The sequence below is a fragment of the Sceloporus occidentalis genome, unplaced genomic scaffold (assembly GCF_023333645.1).
Source record: "Sceloporus occidentalis isolate IW3139 unplaced genomic scaffold, rSceOcc1.0.p SCAF_5, whole genome shotgun sequence".
Classification (NCBI taxonomy): domain Eukaryota; kingdom Metazoa; phylum Chordata; class Lepidosauria; order Squamata; family Phrynosomatidae; genus Sceloporus; species Sceloporus occidentalis.
The window spans coordinates 63,075,956-63,095,351 of NW_028316985.1; the positions used below are offsets into that span (position 1 = coordinate 63,075,956).

The 19,396-nt window shown below is 39.4% G+C and overlaps 1 protein-coding gene across 4 annotated transcripts in view; it reads right to left on the reverse strand.

Annotated features, from left to right (window-relative positions):
• PPHLN1 (periphilin 1) overlaps positions 1–19,396 on the reverse strand; it is a 47,199-nt gene that overhangs the window by 1,388 nt on the left and 26,415 nt on the right. For 3 of the 4 annotated variants that reach the window (XM_089524273.1, XM_089524275.1, XM_089524276.1), the window contains 4 exons: positions 16,983–17,233; positions 15,087–15,169; positions 8,180–8,299; positions 6,818–6,958 (listed from right to left, as the gene is read on the reverse strand). In XM_089524273.1, the coding sequence (XP_089380399.1) occupies positions 6,818–6,958; positions 8,180–8,299; positions 15,087–15,169; positions 16,983–17,233 (595 nt within the window). The remainder of the gene's footprint in view (positions 1–6,817; positions 6,959–8,179; positions 8,300–15,086; positions 15,170–16,982; positions 17,234–19,396) is intronic. The other variant, XM_089524274.1, reaches the window with a different exon arrangement.

The following is a 19,396-nucleotide window of genomic DNA, read 5'->3' on the forward strand; positions in this document are numbered from 1 at the left end:
CCTGTAAGTCTTCTTGAGCATGGATGAAAGCACTGTGACTATGTCACATACTGGCATTATTTTATTTTATAAATAAATTGTTGATAAACTTTGATATTAAGAAGCAAAATTGTCCATTACATTTACTTAGTGGCTCAGGAAAGCTGTTTCTTTTTTAGACTTAGGACTAAAGAATAAGGAGCCATTATCAGTAACTTCTAATTGTTTCTCTTCATTGGAAAGAAAATTTATGAATAGTTTTGTGTGTTGTCTGCCTTCAAGTTGTTCCCAACTTACAGTGACCCTAAGGCAAACTAATCATAGGGTTTTCTTGGCAGGATTGGTTCAGAGGAGGTTTGCCATTGCCTTCTGAGGCTGAGAGAGTGTGACTTGCCCAAGGTCACTCAGCAGGTTTCATGGCCAATACTCAAACTACAACACACTGTCCCTTATTAATCAGCTAGCTGACTGAGATTGACTTGGAAACTTTGTCATTACATTACATTTACCTTGATCATGTTCTGTCACTAGCAACTGACTGATACTCTCCTTATTTTCTCCTTTGCCTTCATCAACTTTGAGTTATTTATCTCAATGCAAAAACTACTTCCAAGAGGTTGAATCAAGTCAGTCTGGTACAAAATCCTTTTTCAATGAAGAATTCCAACCTGTATAGCACATTACCAGACACCTACCACAAAATCTAAAGGAGAGCAAACATCCAGTTTTTCTAGGAAGTGTTGCCTAAACCTGAATTCAATTGCTAGTTCGAACTAGAAGATACCCATTACTTCTACTTGTAAATAGTAAGTAAACACGTAAACAGCACTAAATCACCAGCTCTACTCGTTAGGATCAGTAATTGGATGTAGGCCAAAATGCACAAAAATAGGTTTAAAACAAAGCTGACTATAAGCTTGCAATCTGCTCAGTGACCCTTATGAGAAAGTGCAGTGACCATTATAAACATTACTTCACATGCCAGATGTACACACCAGATTTATAGTCATATCACTATAGCATCCATCTGGTCAAATGTTAAATATAGCCTTATTTTCCTTTAGTGGAAAAAGCCTAGCATGAAAACCTTATCTACTATTAACAAAATATTACTGGTAATTTCAAACACTGCTTGGTTCTGGATTAATTAGATGGCTGACCAGGTATAAATTACGACATCTTCAACAAAGATCCATGTATAGAGATGTATGATTTTTCTCTCACAAAGAGGTCTGGATGAAGATAATCTAGCAGTATCTAAATAATCTGTTCCGTTTGTGGATTACAGCAGGCCATTTCATACTGCCAAACTACATGTACTATGAAAAACCTTTGTATGTATGTTTGCCAAACTGCACAAGTGCCCCCCTCCCTTCCTGTAAGTCTTCTATATATCAGGAGTGGATAAATGCTTTCTAAAATTAAGTGCAGGTGGAATCTTTCATAAACTATACAGCTATTGTACATGCTTTCACATCAGTGTTGTAGGAAATATAAAAGCTAGTCTTTTAAGTTTCACGTCTCCCCATGCACCCTCTTACAGCCTCTGCCATGTTCTCCTGAAGACAGAAGACAAGGGCTCAAAACAAACCAAGTGAAGAAAATGGAGCTAAATGCAGATAGTTCAGATATTTTTAATGAGCACACTGACAAGTGTCAAGAATTTCTAACAGACACAAAGTGGCAATTTCCTTTTAAAAAAAGATAAATATTGAAAATTCCTCTGGAGCAATTTAAATGGGGTTAAAAACTGTTTACTGAACTTTCATAGGTACAAATCCATGTTGGCTTTTTCCTTCTTACAAAAATGAAAGCAGAAATTCACAGGAAAATAAAACTGAAACCTGAAGTTAGAATAGTAAGGCTGCAGTCCTGAACACATTTACTACATAACAATAAAGCTCAATGAATAAATTTCCAAGTAAACATGGATAAGGTTACACTTGATACTGTCAGCTCACACCACAAAAGTTTGGGGGGGATAGAAAATCTGAACATTTGCAGTACTGCCTTAAACATAATTCCTTATGTCTGGAAGAGCTGTAGAGAATCCATGTACTGAAAACCAGAATACAGCAAATATTATTTCCATCCCATTTCAAAGAGAAAGAGAACAAGGGAGAGAAATCAGAGAGAGTAAAGCCACATGACAATAAGGTATGTAAATAGTACTACAGTGGTGCCTCGGGTTACGAAATTAATTCGTTCCGCTGTCAATTTCGTAACCCGAAAGGCTTTCGCAAGCCGAATCCCCATAGGCGCTAATGGGGAAAAGCCGCGATTCCGTGTGAAATCGCGCAGAAAAGCACCAAAAGTTTTTTCGTAACCCGAAAAAACTTTCTTAACCCGGAAAAATTTTTTTAAATTATTTTTTTTCGTATCCTGAAAATTTCGTAACCTGGGTATTTCGTATCCCGAGGTACCACTGTATTTGGACTTAATAGAAAGCAGTCCTAACCCATACAAAATAAACTGCTGTATGTTCTTAAAGATTTCAAATCTGAACGAAGGATTGTGACTATTAATAGTGTACCATTACAGCTGTGGAAATGAGACCAACACAGTAACTAACTCAAAGTCACCGATTGGCCGCACTGGGATTTTATTGAAGTGTTTGTTGCACTGAAGGCTTTACAGTTTCAATTCTGCCTCCTGAGAGTTGTTTTTGAACTTGCTTATTTACAAAATGTGACTGAAGTGGGATAATATGCTTCCTTTTCACATTTCTGATACACTCAGAAAGAAAAATATGACCTACAACCTCAAGGGCCACTGGATTCTCATAACACTACCTTGTCTAGTTAAAAGTAGAATAGAAAAAGACAACACTCAAGAAATTTAGAACTGCAATAGCAAGAGACCTTTATATAGTTTCTTATTTTTTATTTCATCTTCATGAAACTCTTTACCTAAGTTCTTCCAGAGGATTACTTCAAGAGTAACATTACAGCCCGATATAGCCCTTAAAACGTTAACTTATTATCAAAACTTTAAACTTTATCACTGAGAATATCCCCCAATGCAACTGGGAAGTAAATAACTTTTCACTTCAGGAAGGACCCACCCTTCAGTGATTTATTATGGAAGCAAAAAGCTAATTGAAAGCTGTTTCCTAAAAATAAAATAAAAAAGTTCCATAGTAAACTTGTTTCTCTGTCAGATACAGGAAGGGTGTTGTTTTTACTACAAAAATTGTTTGCTTAGCATTGATTTGCTAGCTAGAAATGCATTAATAATTCTAGTTTTATGTTTATAGGCCCACACAGGAAGATATTTTAATAAAGACTTCTTCTAAAGAGGACATAGGTTAAGCGAGGGTGGAGTTCATTGCGCTGGCATGGGAACAACATAGCCATATTTTAGTAGCAATGGAATGCAATTTTCTGCTGAAAACATGCATTCATTCCTACACAATAATTTAATAAGGCCTGTTTCTACTCAAGCAGAATATGGAATTACAGTCAGCCGTCCCTATCCACAGATTCTTTATCCATGGATTCCACCATCCACATCTTGAAAATATTAAATATATACCATATATATTCGACTATATGTTGAGAAATTTATGCCTCAAAATTGCCCCCAAAATTTTGGGTAGACTTATATAAGGGTCAGTACATCAGTAGTGCTTAGAAGGGTGCTAAAGCAAGTAAGCCTAATGACCAATTCTTTCCCCCTCCAGTCCGTTTTGCAAATCATTGCTTCCTTCCAATGGAAAAAACTCCCCATTTAAAAGCACTTGTGTCTCTTTCTGCTCCGTTGTGCAAGCCTTTGCTTCCTCTCAGAAAAACTCCCCATTTAAAAGCACTTGTGTCTCTTTCTGCTCTGTTGTGCAAGCCTTTGCTTCCTCTCAGAAAAACTGCCCATTTAAACCCACTTGTTTCTTGCTTGTTCATTTTGCAAGCCCTGGCTTCCCCTGGGGAAAAAAACTCTCCATTTAAATCTACTTGCTGTTCTCTCTGGTCCCTTTTGCAAGATGTTGCTTCCTATCAAAAAAACCTCTCCATTTAAAACCATCTCTCCAGTACATTTTGCAAGACCTTGCTTCCTAAGGAAACAACTCTCCATTTAAATCCTCTTGCTTCCTTTCTCAATCTAATGTTAAAAACTCTCGTCCAGCATCTGGGAATCAGTTGGAAGAGGTCCAGAGAAGGAGACAGAGGGATGGAAGTGGTATTTCCTCCTTTCTATCCTTCCTTATAGCCCTCTAAGTTTTACCCTCAACTTACCCACAGGTCATACCAAAACCCAGGATTTTGACCCTGAAACCTTCCCTCGACATATACATGAGGTCGATTTGTACATGAGTATATACAGTATAGATTCCAAAACACAAACTTTGATTTTGCCCATTTATGGAAGAGACCATTTTACTATGCCACTGTATAACATGAGACTTGAGCATCTGGGTATTTTGGAATCCATGCTGTGTGTATCCTAGATCCAAACCTCAGAAAATTGTAATGGCCCACTGTGCACTGAATAACTTTTAACACACTACATTTTCCCCTGTCATACCATTTTACACATCTGCTCTAGTCAAGATGGTAGGCCAGGTCAAATATGAAGCTAAAATTAAAAGGGAGAAGATTAAAAAAAAAGCCCACAGCCATTCACACTTAGCAATGGGTGATGTTTTAATTAACTTCCCTATTTCCTAGAATCATAGAATTGGAAGAGACCACTAGGGCCATCCAGTCCAACCCCCTGCCATGCAGGAAATCCAAATCAAAGCATCCCTGACAGATGGCCATCCAGCCTCTGTCTAAAGACCTCCAAGGAAGGAGACTCTATCACCCTCCGAGGGAGTGCATTCCACTGTCAAACAGCCCTTACTGTCAGGAAGTGCCTCCTAATGTTCAGGTGGAATCTCTTTTCCTGTAGCTTGCATCCATTGTTCCGGGTCCTAATTCTTCCCATCTGAGACTAATCAGTTGAAGTAGTTTAAAAATAAGCAATACATTTACAGGCCTAAAGATCTTCAAGGCACCCGATCCCATCTCACATTGGAAGCTAAACAGGGTCATCCCGGGTTAGTATTTGAATGGGAGACCACCAATGACTATCAGGTGCTGTATTTTTCAGAGGAAAAAACTAACAAAAATCACCTCTGAATATTTCTTGCCTAAGAAAATTCTATGAGATCCATGGTGCCACTACCAGTTCATAGGAGACTTGAATGCATCTATATACACACAATGTGTGTAGCTTTCAGTCTCTATGATGCAAGTATTCCCTATAAATGAAAAATGGATCTCAGAATAATAATATTCAGTGTAATGTAAAAATAGATGTGGCTTCTAAGCAGCTGTTACTACAGCTTCACAGGAAGAACTAAACACCTCATCTAGCTCCACACTCGTTCGTTCTGTAACAGTGTAAAAGCAGCTGCTTATAATCTGCACTTACTTTTAAGCTCTAATTAGCTTGCTATGCTGCAAGAATCACTCTCCACTTGCACATGAAATGCTACCATGCTAGTAACAGGTCCTGAGAATAGGTACAAAGCTAGTTGATTTAAGAGATGTCACATGATTCACTAAATGCAAGAGACCAGCCTTTGCCAATCTTGTACTGTTCAGATATTTTGGATTAAAACTCCCACAAACCCAAGTCAACATGACCAATGGTGAGAATGGTATCAATTGTAATCCAAAAGATCTAAAAAGTAGAAAGTTAAGGAAAGCTGCAACAGACCGTAGAAGAAATGTATCTTACTCTCTTCACCCACAAAGTTCTATATCTACTACAACACTTAAGACACTGTGTGATCCAACAAACAGATGTTGTTACTGATGGTGATGGTTTTATGTTCTCCCTTGCTGTCATGCTATTGTCACTATTACATTTTGCACAGCTCCCAGAATCCCCTAGCCAAATTGGCCAGTTGAAATCTACATTGCTCACATGTCATCCTGCATTGCTTGTATATTATTTTTTTAATGTAATGAGTTCATAAATGTTGGTAAATAACCAATTTAAAGAAACACCTGATATTATCCATAGGAAAGACATTATAATAGAGAATGCACCATGGAATATGGTACTGAGAAAATAAGAATGCATGGGTGCTGTGAAAATGCCACCTTAACATCACAGCCTACACTTCTCAACAACAACTAAGAAGTCTGGCTTACACTAAGAGAAAAAGCATACCCAACAGTACTGTTCTAAGAGTAGATTTCATATTCATTTGACAAGTTCTCTCTCTCTCTCTCTTTCTAATTTGAGTGCTCCCCACATGGCTCCTATACGCATTAATGGAACAGCATGCAAAGACGATTCTATTCACAGGAGCAACCCAATAATTAGCATTATATCACTTTAAGTCTTCTGAAACCATTGTTTTTACACTGACTGGAAATAATAATAATAATTATTATTATTATTATTATTATTATTATTATTATTATTATTTGTATCCCATCTCTCCCTGTTTTGGATCGAGTCAGGTAACAACAAACATAAGAACAAAAATAAAACACAATAAACCACAAGTAAAAACATAGGAAAACATAAAATCCAATTCCCTATCTCCCTCCCACCTAAAATACCATTAAAAACGACAATTCACAACTGGAGAGTGAACATTCCAAGGAGGTCAATTTGGGAATACCTGCCGGAAGAGATCCATTTTTATTGCCTTCTTAAAGGCCTCCAAAGATGTTATACGGCAGTTCATTCCAGATTATAAAATTAAGAGGCAGATAAACTGTTAAGTGTTGCAACTTTAGGGTTGTTTTTTTTAAAAAAATGCTGTATTGAATTTTCTTATATTCTATTTTAAACACAATTTAAAAATATTTACAGAGGAGTAAACAAGAAAAGTGAGACTTACTTGCTCTATCTCCTTCGTCTTTGCAGTAATTGCCTTTGCACGACTAACAAGCTGGCTGTCTTCAAACAATTCATTATTGTCTGCTACATTAGCAGCGGGTTCCTCATGGTGTTCCGCATACAATGGTTCCGAAGCTGCTGCCTTTAAAAAAGATATAGTGGCAATGTATGGCTAAAATAGATATATAAAAAGATACTATTTTCTTAATGAGTGGTTAGTCTAGCGGCTTTCACACATTTCAAACAAACTTCCATAGTACATGCTGCAAAATAAATGCCCAAATTGCTACATCACTGGAAGGACAAATAAAGGTGATGAAGGTCCTCAACAGACTGGTAAGAAATGCCGGCGTGAGGGCAGAGTGGGGGCATGGCAGCCAAACACGCCACGCACACCACTGCACGGCAGGCAGCAATGGGATTTTGTAGCTACAGCAAAATAAGCATATGCAACTGTACCATCACTCAAGGCAAAATGTTTGCCGTAGTGTAACCACACTTCTTTTTGTCTTAGTTCCTGTAAAGGTACAAGTGCAGCCTCTATAATCAGTATTTCCTGGTACATCATGCTGTCCCCATGATACAGGTCTGCATGCTTACCTGATCAAACATATGGGCAGCACTTACAGAAATTTTAAAAGCTACTCTGAAACCTGGCCCAAGAAAGGTGGCTGAATGGCTGGGTATCTAATCCATACAAAGGCCAGCAAATTAGGAGCATAGCCCAGCTCAAAGATGGAGGGCAGGTAGTTTTGATTGAAGGCCAGCCAATTAGCTTCTGCTGAAAAACAGAGGCACTTCCCTCAAACCTTAGGTAAAGAATAAGATAGTATATGTTACCAAGATACTGAGTGTGCTGTACTGCATCAGGTATGCCGCTCAAATTATCTGTAGCTATGTAACCCTGAATTCAACTGGCTTATCCACTATTCACAAAATACTTCATAAGGCATTTCTAAATCTGACTATGGGGCTGGACAGATTTCCCATAAGAGGTGGCTTTGTGCCAACCCTTGAATCACTGGGTTGGGGATGCGGCAACCGCACACCATACCCCCAACACAGCAGGTCTGTGGCACAAAAAAAAAGCCACAAAAAGCCAGAGAAAAGCAGAAAAGAAAATACTGTATGTGTTTGCAGTGTTGGTTTAAAGAGGTATCTGCAAAATTCTGAACCATCAAATGTGTGTATAAACCATCAAATAAGATTGGTTAACAACACAGTCATCTTCAGCCAAAATACAAAGCATAACAGACCTCTACTATTACACAGGTGTGAGGTTTTCCTAGTCACTAATTTAAAAGGACATGGGAAGATTAGATGGTTTTGTATAAATACCTATATGTGTTTTCTTCTCACTTACTTCATATTCTGAAATTTCAGGTACGCTGCTGGTTTCTGTTTTCTCAGTTTTCTCAGAAGCCCACCTGCTTGCAGCCTCCGCAAGCTCATTTTCTGATAGCCTGCTACTTTTGTCCAAGGTCTGGTAAGAAAAAAGAAACCCAGAACTTTGGTTATTAAGGTAAAGGTGTATAAAAAAACATTTAGAAGATGAATGGTAGTTTCAGGAAGAACACTAAAAGAATTCATGAACCATTAAAAAGCACGTTAGTGAAACTCTGTGTTACAAAAATTATCTTAAGCATAATCAAGACAATTATAAAATTTTAAGATTACAGAAACAGGAAACCTAAACAGATACAATGGCCATTGTATATCAGAATACACCGTGATAAGTTTCTTTACTGTTACTTCAGATAAAAGTACTTTGTTCACTAGGAAAAGCAACATTGGCATTACTTGTGAGATGTTTCTTTTTAGCAATGGAGGCAGGAACATCCTGGTGCGGATTGCTCCTCCTCATCACTCCAGTAGGCAGGAAATATACTTCAAGGGAGTTGCTTACCTGTAGGGAGAGCAACCCTCCATATCCTTTAGTTTATTTAACACCCAAATACCCAACTCCCCTAACATACTTTTCTAATATATAACAGGTAAGTAATGAGAACATAGAGAAAGAGGACACAACAGGTGCCTAACAGTAACACTATCAACCTGCTCACAGGCATCCACTTCTTCTGTGAGGAATTTTCTGTTCCTTAGTTCAGGTTGGGTTGGATGAAAAGAAACATCTCACAGGTAAGACCAATGTTCTTTTTTCCAGTGATGGAGAGAAAAACATCCTGATGTGGGAAATACCATAGCTCCTCCTCTAAGCATGGATTAACTGATGTATATTGTTTATTTTGGAACTATTTGTAGCACTCATCTACCAAAAGGATTAAAGGCATCCAATCAATAGTGGCACACAAAAGTGGATGGATGCCTATGTTTCTGACTTATGGAGACCCTAAAGGGAGCCTATCATAGGGTTTACTTTACAAGTTTTATCAGACGGGGTTGCCATTGCCTTCTCAGCCTCATTGTGGCTGAGAGAGTGTGACCTGCCCAAGGTCACCAAATATTTATTTATCAGGGCAGCCGAAGTTGCAACACTACAAGTGGAATGAGTGACAACTGCTCCCAACAGTGAGTCCCAGACAATGAGGCATAGTGAAATATGGGCTCTGATTCACCATTACAATGTTGATGTGGACACTGTATTTCCCACTGATGAAGGCTGGCAAGAGACAAACATATCCAATACTTTAAGTCACTTTGTAAGACTAATATATATCAAATGCATGCTAGCACTGTTCCAAGTCCTTTACGAGGTTAAAAAAAACAATAATGCAATTTCTTGCACCCTATGCAAAACTGAATTGACCATAGGCATAAACATGAGATCTAATTGTAACACTACTGAGTCCTGATGGAAGATGCAAACCTCTTTCCTCAGTGAAAGGGTACCCAAATCCAATACTCTTCTGGCTGATATAATCACCATGAGAAATAAAGACTTTCCATGCCAGGAACCTCAAGGAGAGCTCTCTGAATGGTTCAAATGGACTCATTGTCAAAGCTAACAACACTTGCTATGAGTCCAATTTGTAAACCTGTGTATCGTCAACAGTTTTATCAGTGTACATGCTCTAAGAGTCAGTCTGACATATGGGTATGTAGATATTTTCTTAGCCTTCATTTATGGAAGGGCAGAAGAAACTGCTGCTACCTGTCTTTAGAGTATTCTAATGAATAATAATAATAATAAATTGTTTATTTATTAACCGCTTTCTCCAAGATCAAAGCGGTGTACAAGTGTCAGTAAAGACAGTCAGTAAAAACAGTACCACAATTCACATATTAAAAATACACATTAAAATGAATTAAATCCAAAAGCATAGTTAAAAATATACAGTAATAAAGTTAAAAATATACAGTAATAATGTTAAAATCATAAATATCAATACGTCAGAGTCAATAAGGGAAAGATAATCTTAGAAGGAATTGGGAGGGTGGGCTTGTAGGAAGAGGTGGGTTTTTAATGCCTTTTTAAAGGCTTCTACTGTTCCACTAAGGCGGATCCCTCTATCCAGACCATCTTGCAAGAATAACAACAGAGTACTGGTATTCATCGTTACCAACTCGCAGCTCAGCCTTTTTCTCTTCATCAATCTAATAAATGCATTAAATGTGTATTTGTATATTCTCCTCATTGGACCAACATCTGGCATTGACTATGTGCCCACCACTTTAGTAAAGATGTCTGTGCCTTAGTTGAGCAATATATTTCTGGTACGGAAGGAGGAGCCACTGTAACCCCCATGCATGAAAGTGAGTCCACAGGACACAATCTATTACCACTACCATTAGTCCCTGCAGAAGTGCCAATCATATAAGGCCTGAAGTTGGAAGTTGGCATACTTGTATGACGGTGTCCTGACTTACTCTTACCCTCTCCTTCATAAGTGTCTCCTCTGCAAGGTATCTATGGCGGGATACAGACGGGCAAAAAGGGGTGTATTCATGACGTCATGAAGGTAGAGCCTTCAGACGGGCCTTACCTGAATGCCGCCATGAACACGCCCCCCGCACGCCCCAAGCGGGAAGAGGCAGCATTAAAAAGGTGCTGCTTTTCTCCGCTTCTTTTTCGTTTGATGCGCAGCTGCGCAGCTCCGTCTGTAAGCTGCTGCACCGGTACGTCAGAATTGCTACGCCGCTAATTTAAGTTGCCCGTTTAAAAGCTCCGTGTCTGCTGCGTCGCATAATAAGTCGGGGTCCTGGAACATGCGCAGTTTGCAGTCAGGCTTTAATTGCAGCATCAGCTGCCATGCAGGTGTGGAAGCTGCAGCACAGCTGCAGCGCATTTTAAGACTCGTAACCCTAACCCTAACCCTAACCCTAGAGCAACATGTACGCATGCGCTGCTTGGAAAGTTTGGACTTTAAAGTGAGCCCCTACACACATTCCTGTGCCATTTTCACCTAACAATAAAAACCCCTAAAACTGTAAATATTTACATATATACAAGGGAGGTGATGGGGGATGGCAGGGGGACAGCGGTGGCAGCGGCGACAGCTGTGGCTGCGCATTGCAGATTCAGCAGGAGCGCGGGGACCAAAGGAGAGGAGGCATCCATGATGCTGGTGACACTGGCAAAGTGCAAGCGGGCAAGGATGCCAACACCAGCTGATCACCAGCTGGCAGGAGACCACCATTGTTCTTGGGCAGAGCGGGGAAAAAAGTTTTAAAGGGGCTTGGGCACTTTAAATGTGCACATAGGCTTTCTGCCGCAGCTGCGCATCCGCCAGCCGGCAAAGGAAAAAAAAAACCCCGTTTTTGGCCGCCCGTGAGGAAGCTGCCTCTCTCTTTGCAGCGTCCTCCGAGGCGGCGGTTTGGAAACTGCGGGTCAGAAACGGCCCCAGGTGAGGCGTCTTCACTGCCCCCCATGTGGAAGCCCCATCACCTGAGCCACGCCCCCAGGGTGGGCGGTCTGGAGGCTCCGTATTCAGCAGAATACACCTCCAAGACGTCTTCCCCTGCCCGTTTGTATCCCGCCTATGACTGCATCATGATGCTAAAGACACTGTGACAAAACCGTGGCTTTTCCCATGATTTACCAGAAAACTATGCCTGGATAGAGAGGAAAGTACAAGGTTGACATCTTTTTAACCTTGTGGAGAAGAGTGAGATCTGATCGAGACATCATCTCAATAAGGATAGACATGCAATCTCTACTGTTGCCAATGGGCCACCAACACAACTATCACTTTTGTAAATACCCTTACGGAAGAAGATAGGCCAAATGGCATTGCAAATATCTCCCCTGGTAAGAGAAGCATAGAAACTTGTTATGAAGCAGGTGAAGCAGGATATGCAAATATGTTTTGGTCAAGTCCAAGGACACAAGAAAATCCTGGGGTTATAGAGCCGTCAAGATTGTCATCAATTTCTTTATCCTGAACTTGCACTTCCTCACAAAACGAGTAACTCGTTTAAGATCCAGGACTGCCCTCCATCATTTGTTATTTTTTGGAACAATAAAAAAGATAGAATAAAAGCCTTTCTGAAGATGGTAATGTTTCTATGGCTTCAATGTTGATCAGGTGCTCTATGGCTTCCAACATCAGCTGATGTTTCCCTTTTTTCCTGGACCTTCGGGAGGCAATTAAAAATGTGAGGGTGATACATAAAGTCTATTAGATAACTTTATTTTAATGTGGTGAGAACCTACTGATGTATTATGGTCTCATCCTAGATGTGGGTGAACAACTGTGGTCTTCCTCCCACTTTTAGGTTTGGATTGTCAGACCTGAGGCAGTTTTCTTCCCTGCTTTCCAGTGGATGTGTTGGATGTGTTATTCCTAGCAGATCTGGAGAAGCCCTGAGTCTGGAACTGCTGCTGAGGTTGGAATCTACCTTCAGACTACTGTCTGCCATACTGTGCCTAGTGTCTCTGCCATGGAATGAACTATAGCTATATTTGAAGTCTTGAAAGGAAGACTGTCCCTGACAGAAGGAACTCCTGCCATCCTTTTTATTTGAAGAAGGGAGGGCTTTCTTCTTGTCCTTGGTCTCTACTAATACTGGATCTAATAATTCCCCAAAAAGCTTGCCTCCTGTAAATGCAGCCAAGGCTAAGTTCTGTTTAGAACATGCATCAACATGATAATTTCTTTAACCAGATCTATTTTCTAAACGGGACAGAAGTTGCTTGTGCCCTAGCACTAAACTATGATATCTAAACTGTCATCTGATATAGTTAATCTACTTTAAATAGTTTGTTAATACCCTGTCTCAGTGTGCTGTTTCCAGTAGGCATCTCCACAATTAGCTCCTTCACCCAGACAAAGGCAGCTCTGGAAAAGATTGATATTGCTGATGTAGCTCTGATGGCCAGAGAAGATGCTTCACAGGCTCTCTTAAGGGTATATCAACTCTTTTTTCCTCTGGTATTTTAAAGTGTCCTCTCCATCTTTCATGTACATCAGGGCCGAAACAGGGTACCCAAATCCACCAATGGAACGTGTAGTTTTGCCTAAATCTGTTGCAACGAATTATAATTTTTTTTAACTAACATGGGATTTGATTTGTGGCTGGTTTGGTCCATTCCTTTCTGACTATTTTCATGAAGTCAGATGTAAAGGGAATCTCTAAGATCAAATGACCTAGCTGAGGGAAAGAATCTCCTTTATCCTTTGGCAAATCATTGTCCAAATCATAGTCTATTCCAGACAACTCCAATACTGAGTGCTTTACACATTAATATCACAAAGTCATCAGTATGGAACAGTCTAGCTGAGGTAGGGGTTCATGGACCAAGGTCTTCCTCCTCTTCTGACAGTTCCCCCTCTTCCAGCCAGAAGTGGCAGGGAATAGTGATTCAGCATCACATTCATCCTGGAAAGAATGGTTTTCCACAGTTTTACCCTTTTTATTCTTCCACCCACGAGAGCTAACAATTTTGTCAACAGCCTTTTGTTTTCTCTCCTTCCTTCTTTCACCAAAATGGCCACTGCAAATACCATTTCATGTCTTGCCCCTTTATTAACATGGTGGTCGCTATACAAATAATGAGAGTGGCATCACCCTTCCCATCAGGGATAGTGGTAAAGAAGATGACTCTCTCCTTAGAGGTAAGCTTGTAGTTTCATTATTTTGCTGAGCACACTATAGCGTTGCTCACTTTGGAGCAACAGGGGGAACCTGAGATGTCTGGCAGGTAGTAGCTGTTCATGCACTTGCACCTGCTGTTTCACTTCCTATTAATGCCTTCAGCCAAGCACAGAAGTTGGCGTAACCTACTTGGCCCACTGTTACTTGAGAGGAATTTGAAATGGCTACTCACTCCCTGCTCAGATTCATCATTTGCTGCATCTCTAGACCCATCCTGGGTGTTTTCTCCCTCCTCTGACCAAGCAGTCTTTATTTTTTAGCCTTTAGAGTGAGCTGCATGTGTCCTGGTATCCCCACGCCCACAGGCAAAGGCAGGTGAATTGTCCTCCCCCAGCATTCTTGGGGCTGTCTTCAAGGGAACTCCTTTCTGCCATTCTAGCACTGAGATCTAGTCCCTCAGAAATGCTAGATATAAAAATAAAGAATATAAGAGTTTATACACACATACACATACACACACACACATAGCCATAGTGAAAAGCAGAAACAGAATAAAGAGAATAAAGAGAAAGAAGCAGAATAAAGTGTTTTAGTACAGTGCACCCACATCATATGCAGGCACGCTATACACAGGTTTGAGCATATGCTCAAACCCGCGGAGAGCCGCACAGGAGCACGCGGGGTGCAAGGGGCAGTGCGTCCCATTCAAATGAATGGGGCATGCACCTGTGGCGCACATGCACCACCATGCCTCTGCCACATGCACGAGCCCCATTCAAGTGAATGGGGCTCAAGCATACGAGCGTTTTGGCTTATGCAGGGGGTCCGGAACGGATCCCCCGCGTAAGCCAAGGGCGTACTGTATAAGATTAAAGATAACAGTGCAAGAGCAGCCTACATGAAGCAGTAGCAGGAATTAAACTGAGGACTATGGAAACTTTTCCTCCTGCTAGTAGCTCGCTCAAACTCTACTTCCTATCTGCTGGAGAGATGAGGAGGAGCAACCCACATCAAGATGTTTCCCCCTCTATCGCTTTGAAATGTACAATTTTAGTATCATTTAAGAATATGTGTAAAATAGCATTTTAAACCATCTTGAAGGTCCAGGATATCTTCAAGACAATGCAAACAAGCTTAATTTTTCAGAATCCACATTACAGATGAATAGGTATGTGACCTAAAGAACAAATATTTGTGAAAATTCAATAAGGAAGAATGGAAGCTTGATTTATTGCATCAAAATTACTATTTTCTACACTATTTTCTAAACCTACCTTTGAAGGTGTCACTGCTGCAGTTCCTGTGGGGGATACATCTCTTGAGGTCTTCAAAGACTGAGATGGGGCTCTCTCTTTATCTAAATAGACAAAGGCATAAACTGTTTTTGTAATCCGACAGGATGTTAAATGAAATATGAATTTAAGTAAGGAAGTACTTAAGTATTTTAGCAACTTTCAAACATTTCAAACAAACTTGCATAGTACAGAACAACTATCCAATTTGCTGTATCAATGGAAGAACAAATAAAGATGAATTCTGTCTTCTGCAGAAATATGTTATGAAGTGAAGTCAAAGGCTTTCATGGCCGGCATCCATAGTTTTTTGTGGGTTTTTCAGGCTATGTGGCCATGTTTTAGAAGAAGTTCTTCCTGAGGTTTTGCCAGCATCTGTGGCTGGCATCTTCAGAGACGTCAGGAAGAAACTCTTCTAGAACATGGCCACATAGCCAGAAAAATACACAAAAAACTATGTTATGAAGCTTTCTATGAACATAGTTAAAAGGGAAAAAAATAGAAAAATAGATAATAAACTACACTGGAGTATGCATGAGTTACACAATTAGGTGGTTAGTCCACCTAACACATTTTATCCAGAGGCATCCCTTTTAAAATCTGGAAGTGACAGATTTAGGTAGCTTCCTTCATAAGGAAATGGATGTTTGCCATTCAGCAAACATTTTTAGAGATTAGAAGCCCTCTTAAGTTCCCTCTAGCTCTAACATTTTGTTTGAAAATGCTTTGTGCCGGTATGTATTAATCTTTGCTTCTTTGAGAAAAATGTAGGAGAGCTATAGGAACATGGGGATTTATTTTGTACTATCCCCAAAATGTAAAGACAGCACAGATCTAAATGGGTGCCTACATTTCCCTGTAAAGGTGATGATGGGTTTTCTATATGTTGTATTGCAGTTCAGCATTCCTTGCCAACGTCTATGTTAGTTATGCCTGCTAGGCATTGCAATTTAACAATATGACAAGTAATATGATTCCCACTTAATATTCCCTTCAGTATTTTCAGCATACGGGCCATCAAGTTTCTACCCTGTGTTCTGTAAACTGGCAATATCTCTTTGAAGTTCGTTTCCTTTTTTGGCCAAAGCAAGGCAGCTTCTCCAAGAAAGAACCCCAAGATATCTATCTGAACCAAAGTCTAATTGTGTAATTACCATTCGCAAATTTACACAATTGTTTTACCTAAAAATTACAGTATCTAAAATGTTTAGGAGTGGTGTTGCCTAAAATCAGTAACAGTCAGTGCTTTCCAAAATAAACTACTTGGCCATGTGGTGATTGCCCCCCCCCCCCCACATATATATATTATGACTCTGCCACTTTTATTGGTTTTAATTCTTATGTAATTTTAAATTCTATATTGTCTAATTGTCTTTTAAAGGGGGATATATATATGGATGTATTTTAACTATTGTAAGCTGCTTTGATTGTTTTTAACAAAAAGCGGGATATAAATTAAAGTTTTATTTTATTTATTCATAAAAGACTTATAAAACAATCAGACTCTGCAGCAAAGAGCACAGGTAGAAAGCAGCACCGAAAAGAGTCTTCTCTTTAATCTCAAAATCAAATTTCGAGTTTCACTTATTTAGTACCAAAAGTCCAAATACAATATGTTTCTCCCTGTTGTCGCCTCCAGAAGAGATAAGGACAAGGAGAAGGCAATGTTATGGACCACTGAAGGATGCAAAAGGACTTCAGTTAGATGAGAAGTGAGCTTTCCACTAAAGGAAAAATAAAGAGTTAGGTATATCTCACCACTGACAGCAGACTCTTCAACCAGTAGAAGTTTACATCAGTTGAAAACAATGAGAACCTATTTTTTTCTCCCTCCCACACTGTTCCAAAGGGTCCCTAAACCCTCTGGAGCAGATTTACCTTGCTGGGAAATATTTCTTTTATGTAAAGATGACATACTTCTGCTATGCTGGGACTGGTGGAATGCATAGGCTTTGCTTCTTTCAGGAGAATAACTTCTGCTGCTGACACTAGAACCAGATCTGCTAGGAGGAGAATCCCTTCTTCCAACTGGCGATTCTCTAAAATAAGGTGAGTCTCTCTTGTGTGGGGATCGCTCTCTTGCATAGTGAGGGTACGCAGGTTTCCGTCGAATGCCATCTCTGATATCTCTGTTAATATTAAAATAATAATAATAATAGCTTAGATTAGCATATATCAGTTTGGAGAAATCCAAAGGTACATCTTCTACTGAACTTTCTTCTCTAAAGAAAATTAAGTTCCATCATGTATCATTAAGAAAAATATCAAGGGCACAGTGTAAACGTGCTTAAAACAAAAGACTGAGCAGCACTATCTGTACATTTTACTATTTAGTGATCCAAACTCTTCCTCAGCTATTACCTATTCAGTTTGAATCAGCATGCAAATAGGACTGAATGTAGCCCTCCATCATGACATTTCTCAGATGGAAAACAACGGTTCTGAAGAGAAGTTCCTGTTTGCATGAAGTGTCCATCTGAGCAAGAATTCTACATTTATGATATTTTCATTCATACAGAAAATGAGTCTATTTACAAATAAAGGTTTCTCCTCTTCAGACTTGCCACATTCTACACAAGGAAAGCAACAACAGATTCATATAATGATACAAACCAGGGATATAACAATTCAATAGGGCTAGTGGAGTTTATTCAAATTAAGTGCATGGAATGAAGGAATGCAACACAAGAGAGAAAGACAAAGCTTTGAATAAACAGCCTCAGGCATAAGTACTGTCCATTTGGTAGGTCACTGCTTAGGACTTTGCTAATTTTTTGCTCCACTTTATGTCTCCAAGGGCCTAGAACCTTTGTTTTAATTTTAATTTTAAAGCAGGGGGGTATTTCCCCACATAGGAAATTATCAACTTCATAGCTGTAAATCTTTTCTTTTAAATTTTTGAATATTTTGACAGTTTCTTGTGTTACAGTGATGGATTATGACTATGAAGACCAGGGTTCAAATCCCAGCTGAGCCATAAAACCCACTGGGTGACCCTGGACAAGTCACATACTCTCAGCCTCAGGGGAAGGCAATGGCAAACCTCTTCTGAATAAACTTGCCAAGAAACCACATAATAGGGTTGTCATAAGCTGGAAGCGACTTGAAGGCACACAACAACAAAGGAATGTATCCCATCATATTACTGAATGGCAATTTCCATAGTCTCTCTTCCAGTAAAAATGAGCACTGTGGGTGGATGATTCAGTAGCTCTATAGTAGGTTTGTGTGTGTATAGCCTTCAAATAACCTGTCAACTTATGACGACCCCATGAATTTCCTAGGTTTTTCTTACGCAAGAAATACACAGAGGCAGTTTTACCAGTTCCTTCCTCTGAAATACTGTATAATCCACAGCACCTGGTATTCACTGGTGGTCTCCCATCTAAGTACTAACCAGGGACAATCGTGTTCAGCTTCCAAAATCAGATGGGATCCGGTGTGTATTATATGGCATAGCATGGTGCTGATATAGTTGCTTCACAACTGCATATCAAACTCATATGACATCTGTATTTGTCCCTTCTAAAAGCTAGACTTCTTGGGAAGAAACCCAAGATGCAATCGATTGTTTTAAACTGTCATGATAATGAATATTAAAATGACAAAAGGAAAATTCACTAATAGACGTAACAAGTGAAAACAATGTTATCCCTGGTCATTACAACACAACCCACAGGGAAAAGAGGCACAAAAATCATGACCAAAGTTTGAAAGCATGAAGAATCTCATAAAGTTAACAAGTGTGGAAACTGACACTAACTAGACCTAAATTAGGAATGTCCATATCAACCAGGAAATAGGTGAAGGCAAAATGAACAGTTTTCAACTCTTCACCAGACTTTTATGACTATTATATTACCATGCAATAAAGGTAAACTATTTAAAGTAAACTGAAACACAGGTTTTTTGCCACTTCAGTTGTCTCTTTGGTAATAAATGCTTTAAGTACAGGGCCTACAGAGAACCAGACACATACACACAAAAGCAACTGGTGACTTAAAGATAAATGGAGAAAAAGAGCCCTCTAGTGTTGAATTCAAGCTTATCTTCTTTCAGGTTTTTTTGGAGGAACACAGCTAACAATATACACAAGAACCTCTGGTATAAAAATATCTGTACCAGTTTGCCAATGCACACTCTTATAGTATTGGAAAACTATAAGGATTCCCAAGGATAATGTAACTCTATGCCAGTACAGAACATTTCCTTCTTGAAAAACATGTACATATCAAATAATGTGTAATTGATTTACAAGTTTAGAAGCATGTATAAGCTAAGAAATGCATATT